This window comes from Podarcis gaigeae (assembly GCF_964106915.1).
Source record: "Podarcis gaigeae genome assembly, chromosome: 16".
Lineage (NCBI taxonomy): Eukaryota > Metazoa > Chordata > Lepidosauria > Squamata > Lacertidae > Podarcis > Podarcis gaigeae.
The window spans coordinates 1,306,956-1,317,712 of NC_139693.1; the positions used below are offsets into that span (position 1 = coordinate 1,306,956).

General features: G+C 42.6%; 1 protein-coding gene across 1 annotated transcript; it reads left to right on the plus strand.

Moving 5' to 3' along the window:
• Nucleotides 1–1,888: 1,888 nt before the first annotated feature.
• On the plus strand, nucleotides 1,889–9,538 carry LOC310834449 (vomeronasal type-2 receptor 26-like; the record flags this gene model as incomplete). Its single annotated transcript, XM_083717936.1, has 5 exons — nucleotides 1,889–2,176; nucleotides 3,166–4,026; nucleotides 6,269–6,403; nucleotides 7,395–7,521; nucleotides 8,637–9,538. 5 exons carry the CDS (start codon nucleotides 1,889–1,891, stop codon nucleotides 9,536–9,538), a joined length of 2,313 nt encoding a protein of 770 aa, XP_083574062.1.
• Between the last annotated feature and the right edge of the window lie 1,219 nt (nucleotides 9,539–10,757).

Sequence of the window (10,757 nt, forward strand, 5' to 3'; positions counted from 1 at the left end):
AAGTCAAACTCTTCTTAAGTAAGCTTGGAAGTTTCTATAGTGTATCACTGGGCAGGCAATGAATAGTCTATTGCAGACCTTATAAGGTGGGCAACCTCTGGCAGGGGAAGAGGTGGAGAGTCTGTTGGGTTGCTGAATTGATCCTTGCTCTCTAGGCGTCTCATTACAAATGAGCAGAAGTCAGGACTGCAGAGAATACAAACTTAGGGCTAGTTCTCAAGGATATTAAACTCCCTCCACACACAATATTTTTTTGAGAGGATTTCAGACATCATATTATTAACAGGGAATCTTTTGAAACTTTTCTGCTACTTTTGAACTCTGGAAAATACCCACAAAATACCCTCATTCTCTCCATTCATATAGACCTCTGAGACCTACACAGAGCAGGCAGCCCAACTTCACTTTCAAGTATAATGCATCTAGCATATTATTTGCTTAATGGTCCCTGATTGTGCAAAGCTAAGAATATAAACATCATCTGCCCCTAACTACTATAGTTACATCCATCTAGATTCTGCTACAAATTGCATCACCTGGACCCATTAATTTCCATAACACAACTAGGTGATGACATAAACTGGATGATTGCAGCTATCACATCTAAGTGCTTGAAAACCATAACAATGTGATTATCGCCCTTGTAATTATTAACATAGGAACAGAAGACACTTCTCCCCATATAAAGGGACTATGAGCTGCATTATTATTAACGAAAATAAGAGGATCCTACTACTATCCCTTGTATATTTCCAAGGTATGACGAGATAGCCAGCACTTGGTCAGTCTGATAACAGAGACTTTATCCTGCACCATCTGAGCCACAAATCAGCCCCTAGTGGCTCCTTAAGTCATGCTGCTCAGGCTGCAGTACAGGACTCAGCAAAGGAGAATGTGGAGGTGGGAGAATATATGTACAAGAAGAATTATTTCATGCAAGATAGTTGGATTTGTACTATGGCTGCCAGTGCTTTTGCCTCAGGTGACAGGCAAGATTCCTAACATTGAATGCAGCATCAGTAATCCCCTTCCTATTCTTCACAAGTACTACCAGCCAGGAGACCTCATCATTGCTGGTATTATGTCTCAGATCTACATATTCTTCAGCTCAATAGACTTCAAAAAATGTCCTTCTAGTGACCTCTTTTATGACATTGTGTAAGATTTGTTTTCTAAAATCCTCTGATACCACATATTTATTGTATTTTCCCTGGAAGAGCCAAGCCCATAGATCAGTGTTAGATCCAGTGAATGGGAGAAGAATGGCAGCTCAACTTTCCCGGCCTTTGTCAAATAATTGCATCATACCTGTAGCTAAGCCACATTAATCATCACCTTCCTTTTGTCTTTTTAGTTGTGGCAGCCATGAATCTAACATCCCCAGCCTATGTCCCTCAGCAGCTTAAGGAGCAATTCAAAGGCAGGATCTGCAAGGTGGATCAGCCTGGGCTCAGCCAGCTGAAACCCCTCATCCCAGATCAGACAGAGCTATAGTGATGTAAGGCTCCCATTCCAGCTTATTGGGAGCTCACCTGGCTCATACAAGGCCAGGGTAAGCCCCCCAAAGGGGAGGTGTCCCAGGTGCTGGGCAGTGTTGGTGCAGGTGGAGATCTATTCCATACTCCATTGGGTTTCCTTCAAATGACCTAGCATCCCAGTGGAAGCAACCTTAGCAAAAGGGATTGCGTAAGTCAAACTCTCTTTTCTTAAAGGCTTAGTCCCCCAGTTTAGGGCTGGAATCTGTGTGTGCTAATGTTCCCCCAGATTTCCCTAGACTGAGACAGATTGATCTGTAAAATATTATTAGCTCAGCTGAAGTGTAGCAGATGTCCCACCCAGAAGGAAACGCACTGTGGCACAGCATGTACATAACTATAATTTCAGGATCATGACACAGCTCTACCAACACATCCTGGCATTAGTATTTGCTGTAAAGGAGATCAATGTAAACCCCCAAATCTTACCCAACCTCACCCTGGGCTTCCACATCTATAACAGTCAGTTCAGTCCAAGCTGGACCTATCGTGTCTCCTTGGAACTCCTCTCTACGTATGGCAGATACATTCCCAACTACAAGTGTGACCTCCAGAATAACCCCGTAGCAGTCATTGGAGGCTCAAACTCTGAAGTCTGTCTCCACATGGCAACTATCCTGAGCATCTACAAGATTCCACAGGTAAAATTCTCCCAGAGCACCTCTCATGATGTCAAAATACCCAGACCATTGGGTCTTCTTTTGAGGTGAAGGCATGGCACTTTGCAAGTTCTGAAGATCAGCTGTACCTTTACAACTGTCACTGTGTTTATCCTTTTTCATTTGTTTTCCTTTACTCTTTTCCCTTATTACTTAATATATGATAACTGCCATGGAAATAAATGGTGAAGAGCTGGACAGATATCTTAATATAAATAGTTGTGTCCAATTGTGCTGATCTATGCTTGAAGTAAACTACCTGAGGGACTACAGTAAATATGCCAGTGTGGTGTCCTTCAGATGTGATTGAAATCCAACTTTCATCAGCCCCAGATAGCGTGGTCAGTGCTCATAGATTATGGGAGTTCTAATCCAACAACAGAATATGGTGGAAGCCCTGCTATGCCAGTGAATGTAAGACATGGCACAACCACGAAAGGCAAATGCGCGCAATTGTTTGAGTAGACTGGCACAGCCCTCTTTCAGTATATACTTTCTGCCACTATAGTTTCACAAGTGAGGACAAAGTGAATTCCTTTGCTAGGATAGTTGGTTTAGAGCAGAGCTTTCCAAACTGTGTGTCACAACACATTAGTGTGTCGCTGTGTCACACGAATGCTCCCCACACTCCTGCCAGGGCTGGAAAAGGGTTAGTTTAAGCTCTGGTTTGCTAGTAAAATTGAACTACTATGTCATGAAATGATGCATCTCTTAAAAAGTGTGTCACCAACATGAAAAGTTTGGAAAGCTCTGGTTTAGAGAATTGGTCAGCATATTTGTACCTTTGAATTCCACCACTTTCTCTTAAACTTGAGAAAAAGTGAAAAACTCCCAGGTCGTCAGCATTCAACAACAACAGCAACAAATCTGAAATCTAGGTTGGATTTTAACTGCTGCCAATACAAGTTAAAAGGTAAACCACCTCACCCTTTTAAAAAAGTATCTCATCTCATTTCCTGCCCTTCATTTAGCTCATCTATGGCTCTGCTCCAGTGGGGAAAATGAAAACTGAAGCTGCTTTCTACCACCAAATGTTCCCAAATCTAGACCATCAGTATGAAGGGATTCTCAAGTTATTGCTACATTTCAGGTGGACATGGACTGGTTTGTTGACTGTGAATGACGAGAATGGAGACAGGTTTATACACAGCGTGGTTCCAAAATTTATCCTGAGAGGAATCTGCTTTGATTTCATGGAAAGATTTCCCACAATTACATATTCTAGTAGTGTTACAGACGTGGTTACAGATGGACTTGAGACATTTAATATTGCCATGAGAAGTACTGTCAATGTGTTGCTCATTCGTGGTGAAATTGATTCCATGACACTTTTGAGAGCGTTTCCTGAAATGTCAGAATATGAAGGTATACCAATGAAGGCTAAAGGGAAAGTTTGGATCATGACAGTCCAGATGGATTTCACATCACTTCCTTTTCAAAGAGATAAGGACATTGACTTCCTCCATGGTGCTGTATCCTTCACAATTCACTCAAAGGAGGTCTTGGGATTCCAGGAATTTTTTCAGACGAGAAATCCCATCTTGGAAAAAGAAGATGGCTTTATGAAGGTATACTGGGAAAAGGCATTTGCGTGCCATTTACCTGACTCTGGGGAAAATATGCAGGATGGCAATATTTGCACTGGGGAGGAGAAGCTGGAGACTCTTCCGGGGTCTATTTTTCAAGCAAGCATGACTGGCCACAGCTACAACATCTACAATGCAGTCTATGCTGTGGCACATGCCTTGCATGCCGTACACTCATCTCAGTTCAAACACAGAGCAATCGTGGATGGAGGATGGCTGAAGTTTTGGACTCAACATGTGTGGAAGGTAATATCAGGAGCGCAATAATGCAGGAATGCTCCCCATACTCTTGGAAATAATAAAAAGGGGAAGAATCCAGAGAGTTTTAAAAGCTTCTGTTCTCACCAACAGTGGTTAGACCCCCCCCCCCATATAACAATTTTTATTATTTTTTACATATATTATCGTTACATCACATTATATTTTCATTAATACACTTTTTGGCTCCAACACGTCTACGACTTCCCTCCTTCTCGACTATTATTATTATTGGTTAGCATCTAAAGACCAAATTGCATGTATTGTTGCAAACATGATTCACTGTTTTATGAATCTGTTTTACATCTGTGAAAAGAAGTTGCCAGGGAGCTCAGTGAGGACTCATCCTGAATGGGGATAGGCCTTTCATCTCACTAATAGGAGATTGCAACAGGAGTTTTATTTAATGCCAAATGGCAGCTGCTGCAGAGTGGCCTGTTTCTTTCGTATAATTGTTTTTCATGAAAAGATGCATCATATAAAATATTGCTGAAATTAAGCAAATTCCCAAAGCAGCAGCAGTAATGTAATATACTAAAAAAGCATATTTGTTGTTGTTTAGTCGTTTAGTCGTGTCCGCCTCTTCGTGACCCCCTGGACCAGAGCACGCCAGGCACTTCTGTCTTCCACCGCCTCCCACAGTTTGGTCAAACTCATGCTGGTAGCTTCGAGAACACTGTCCAACCATCTCGTCCTCTGTTGTCCCCTTCTCCTTGTGGCCTCCATCTTGCCCAACATCAGGGTCTTTTCCAGGGAGTCTTCTCTTCTCACGAGGTGGCCAAAGTCTTGGAGCCTTAGCTTCACGATCTGTCCTTCCAGTGAGCACTCAGGGCTGATTTCCTTAAGAATTGATAGGTTTGATCTTCTTGCAGTCCATGGGACTCTCAAGAGTCTCCTCCAGCACCAGAATTCAAAAGCATCCATTCTTTGGTGATCAGCCTTCTTTATGGTCCAGCTCTCACTTCCATACATCGCTACTGGGAAAACCATAGCTTGGACTCTATGGACCTTTGTTGGCAAAGTGATAGCTCTGCTTTTTAAGATGCACTCTTTTATATACATGGTATATTAATGTCTAAAATGAATAAAATGAACATAGGGCTCTTCTATGATCTTAGAAGAGAGATTCCACACTGCATCAAGGAGAGGGATAAATGTCTCTCCTAATATGCTTTTAGCATTGCATCCTGCATGAAGGATAAAGGAAACACCATGGGAAACATATACAGAAGGTCAATTGTCTGCATTCACTTACTTGAGGACATAATCAGATCCTGCAGGATCCGGCCAAGGACCCATCTACTCCAACATCGTCTTCTCACAATGTCCAGCCAGATGCCCATAGGACCTGATTGCAACAGGGCTCACCCCAATTTTGATTCCTAGAAAAGAGGCATCCTGCCTTCAACCATGGAAGCAGAACATGGACATGATGGCCAGCAGCCACTGACAGCCTTATCTCTTGTGAATTCTTCAAGCCTCTTTAAAAATCCCTTCAGTGGGTGGAGCTTAACCCTCCTTTATTCTAAACAAAAATGTAGTAACAAGCCTTACTTGTTCATAAGATGTAAAGGCTGCTTGAAAGACTTTAACTTTTCCTTCTTCCTTTTCTTGTGCTGCTTGGTTGTTAAGCATTCTTCTTGATGGAATGAAGGTGATGACAAAGAAGATGGTGGAGATGTGGGGCTTTTAGCGCTTGATAACTACAATTGCATCTACTACTAGTCTTTATAAATCTTTTGTTGAAGGACCCATTCTTCATATCCCTCATCATCAACCTGCTATATCTTGGTTATATATAGGGAACATGGGTGGCGCTGTGGTCTAAACCACTGAGCCTCTTGGGCTTGCTGATCAAAAGGTTGGCTGTTCGAGTCCATGCGACAAGGTGAGCTCCCGTTGCTCTGTCCCAGTTTCTGCCAACCTGGCAGTTCAAAAGCATACCAGTGCAAGTAGATAAATAGGTACTGCTGTGGTGGGAAGGTAAACAGTGTTTCCATGCACTCTGGCTTCCGTAATGGTGTTTGGTTGTGCCAAAAGCAGTTTAGTCATGCTGGCCACATGACCTGGAAAGCTATCTGTGGACAAACACCGGCTGCCTCGGCCTGAAGCGAGACGAGCGCTACACCCCATAATCGCCGCACTTAACCATTCAGGGGTCCTTTATCTTTACCTATATAGCTATTAATTACCCTTCTATTCCCATCCTCTTTCTCCCTCCTGAATTTAGCTCAGCCACTTGGTGAGAAGTAGCGTCTTTAATAATAGTGCTGGGGGAAAAGTTTATTTCAACCAAAATGGAGAACTGGAGTCTGCATTTGATATAATGAACTGGGTCACATTCGCAAACCAGTCCATTCTTCAAGTAAGAGTTGGCGGGATAGACCCACAAGCTGCCTTGGGCAAACAGTTCACCATTCATGAGGATGCAATTGTGTGGCCCAGCAGATTTAACCAGGTACAGTTCAGGCCCATTTTTGTGGGCTCTATCTAAAAAGTGTCCTGGCAAAACATCTGTCTGTAGTCATCTTCCTTTGCATCTTCATTTACACACTGGCAGGTAGGCTCACCCCCTTTGGAGCATGCCACAAACTGTGCTATTGCTAATCGTGTCCGCCATGTTTGCATGTGGCAGATAAGAACATGTTTGTTTACATATGCACATGGCTATCTGTTTATAGGGACTTGGTGCAATTAAGACCCTGCTCATGCAGTTGTCCTAATTGCATGGACCACATAAGGCATACAACTCTATGAGAACTAGTGCATGATGCTATTTAGTGCTTTGTTGTTTGTTATGTTTTTACCCTCTTGTGCTATTCTTGTAGTTTTACTTTATTCTGTGTATTGTAAGATGCCTTCAGGTTGTTTTGCATCAAAGTGATAAATGAAATAAATAAGTTTAATGGTAATCATGATCATGATATGATGAGATGTTTCTAGACACTGCTTTTCTTACATTCCATTCAATATACATAGCAACACAGGAAGAGGCTTTATAACCAGTCAGACAACTGACCCATCTAGCTCAGTATAGTTGACACTGACTGGCAACTGGTCTCTGGGGCTCAAGACCAAGGTCTTTCTGAACCCTAACAGGAGATGCCTGGGATTGAACCCAGGAGCTTCTGCATGCAAAGCAGATATTCTACTCTTGAGCTATGGCCCTTCCCCTAAGGCAAGAGTGAGGAACCTTCAGCTCTCCAGCTCTTTTTCTGAACTGCATCACCCATATTCCCAGCAAGGATTACCAAGACCTGAAGGTCCCCCACACCTGTCCTAAGGGATGCCGATGTTGGAGTCAGTCTGGGGACACCATGCTTATAGGATCTATGTTTCTATGATTTTATGTCCAGGCACTGCCCCTTTCTCTTTGTAATGACAATCGCCATTTGGGTTATAGTCGAACCAAGAAGGAAGGGGAGCCATTCTGCTGCTATGATTGCCTTCCCTGTGCAGAAGGGAAGATCTCAAACCAGAAGGGTAAGTAGTATAATGGAAAACTTTCACATATGACTTAATCTCAAGATGTTTAACTATCTCTTTGCACATGCTGTGTTATTTAATTTTACTTTGCATGGATAGTGCAAAGTGACCCAGCTTCGTCTGGTGGCCCACCTACACCCCTATCTGGACAGGGATAGCCTAACTCCTGTTGTCTATGCTCTGGTAACCTCTAGGTTAGATTACTGCAATGTGTTATACTTGGGGCTGCCTCTGAAGATGGTTCAGGAACTTCAGCTAGTGCAGAATTCAGCAGCCAGGTTGCTCAAGGGAACAAGACGGTTTGAACATATTACACCAATCCTGGTCCAACTCCACTGGCTACCAATTAGTTTCCAGTCCCAATTCAAAGTTCTGGTTTTGACCTATAAAGCCTTAAATGGCTCAGGATCACAATACCTCAAGGACCGCCTCTTCCCATACGAACCTACCTGGACCCTGAGGTCATCTTCCGAGGCCCTCCTTCGTGTGCCGCCTCCTCGAGAGGCCAGGAGGGTGGTAACATGAGATCGGGTCTTCTCTGCAGTGGCTCCCCATCTATGCTCCCCCCTTTTTTAAAAGAACTGGATGAAATTTCCAGGGATAGTATCCCCTTCTGATTGGAATCCACAACTAGGTTCCACACCTACTATCTCTGAGTACACTATCCTGAATATATACCGTAATTGCATAAGAAAGACAGAGATATGTTTGTCATACATAGCCACTTCCGAGCTCGAGAGGAGGTGGGGTTGTGGGCCCACCCCATCCCATGCACGCAGGGGCTGGCTGTTGGCCCCCGTGAGAGTAGGGGAATCCTCAGGTGCATCACCGACCCAGCCAGCCAATCGGTGGCCGGGGAGGCGTGGCCTAGCACATTTAAGGCCGGCATGCCCAGGAATCGCCCTCTCTTCCCCGTCCTAAAATAATGTGTCCTGTGTCTTCATTTCACAAGGGGGAGGGTACTTGCCACGCAACTACGAAGAACACATCTTTCTAGGTTTTATAGAATTAATATTGGCTACCCCAACAAGTGATTATTATTATTTCTTTATTCTTGATTATTCCGCTGTAAACAGGGCTTCCATATTTCAAACCTTATTTTTCTTTTCCAGACATGGATGACTGTTTGCAATGCCCAGAGGATCAGTATCCAAATAATGCCCAGGATTCATGCATTCCAAAAGTCATTAGTTTCCTGTCTTACAAAGAAGCTTTGGGGATGACTTTGGCAATATTGGCTCTTTCCTTTTCATTCCTTACAGCTTTAGTGCTTGGCATCTTTGTTAAGCACCAGGGCACTCCCATTGTCAAAGCCAACAACCGGAATCTCACCTACACTCTCCTCATGTTCCTCCTGCTCTCCTTCCTTTGTGCTTTGCTCTTCATTGGCCAGCCAAAAACACTGACATGCCTTCTTAGACAAACTGCTTTTGGCATTATCTTCACGGGAGCTGTGTCTTGTGTTCTGGCCAAAACCACCGTTGTCGTTCTAGCTTTCATGGCCACCATGCCTGGATCCCGAATGAGGAAATGGTTGGGGAAGAGACTGGCTGTTTCCATTGTTCTTGGCTCCTCTCTGATTCAAAGCACTATTTGTACGGTGTGGCTCTCAACCTCTACCCCATTCCCAGATTTCAACATTCACTCAGTTGTTAAAGAAATTATTCTAGAATGTAATGAGGGCTCAGTCGCCATGTTTTACTGTGTCTTGGGCTTCATGGGTTTGCTTGCCACTGTCAGCTTCTGTGTCGCTTTCCTAGCCCGTAAGTTGCCTGATAGTTTTAATGAAGCCAAGTTTATCACCTTCAGTATGTTGGTCTTTTGCAGTGTTTGGCTGACCTTTGTCCCAACCTATCTGAGCACAAGGGGAAAATATATGGTTGCCGTGGAGATTTTCTCCATCTTGGCCTCCAGTGTTGGGTTACTGGTTTGTATCTTTTCTCCAAAGCTCTATATCATTCTGTTGAGACCTAAGTTGAACAACAAGGAACAGCTAAGAAGAACAAAACAATGAAATATTCTAAATTATTTGACCATTTTAAATTAGCAATGTGTAAGTGACAGGAATTAAGCCAGGGAGAAATAGCTCATTCTTGAGGCCTTTTATACTGAGGGGGTGTGTATTGGTTTTGTTATTATGGTATGTATTTTTATGTTTTTATACTGTAAACCACCCTGTGATCTTTGAATGAAGGGTAGTCTAGGAATCTAATAAAGAAAAATAATACACATGGGCTAAATTATGCTGTAATTTATTGGACTAAGACCTATGTTACTGTTGCATTCTTTATTATTTGTTTACTGTAGATAAAATGCAATGTGAACTGCGGTTTGGATCTAGACTTACTCATATTTAGAATAGACTGTTTGAAAGAAGTGAAACATAGAATAGTCTCATTGATGTACAATATTTATGTTTAATTGACTTCTCAATATCCAGACAAAAGAAAATATATGTGAGATACTGGGCTGGATTCAGACTCATAATAGTACTTATCTTTGAGTGTAATAGGCTAAACTACTAAAACTGTCTGGATCAAAACCTTATTTTTTTAATCAACAGAAGCAACTGTCTACTTATTTCACTTCAAGAAAAATAATCCATAATTGTTGCTATAATAGCTTGTGTGGAGAAAAGCTGAGTGTTTGCCAGTTTGTTTAAGTTTTGTAGTTTGGAAAAATATTTACATGACTTCTGCTGATGTCAGTGTATAAGTGACACAGTGTACAAGTGAAGTTTGAGACATGTGTCGCAGGCCTGAGTTGCTTAAGGCCTGAGCCACAACAGAGGGATTTGCATTGCCTTATCCAAAACATTGAAAGAAAGTAATTTGAATCATTTTAATAACCCGATCAGCCCAAGTGAACCTTTCCTCCTCTGGAGAGAAGTCAGGATGTTTCTTTGCTATGTAACCAATGTCATGGAAATCATTGTATCCTGCTCAATACGCAGTGTGTATGAGAAGGAAATAGGGGCAAAAGTCTGGATCACAACAGCTTTCCATGAAATCAGTTTGGACTTCTCGATTTCTCCTAATGACTCGCAGCATCTTCAGGGTTCTCTCTCTTTTGCAGTGAAGACCACAACAAGGAGCACCAAACATGACTACTAGGAAACACAGTCCAGACATCTCCAGGTTTTTTTTAAGGGAAGCATTTCTGTGTTCATATTCAAAGCATGTGTTATCCGTGAAAGGCTGGATCAGCAGGAGAACCTGGAGATGTTGAAATTT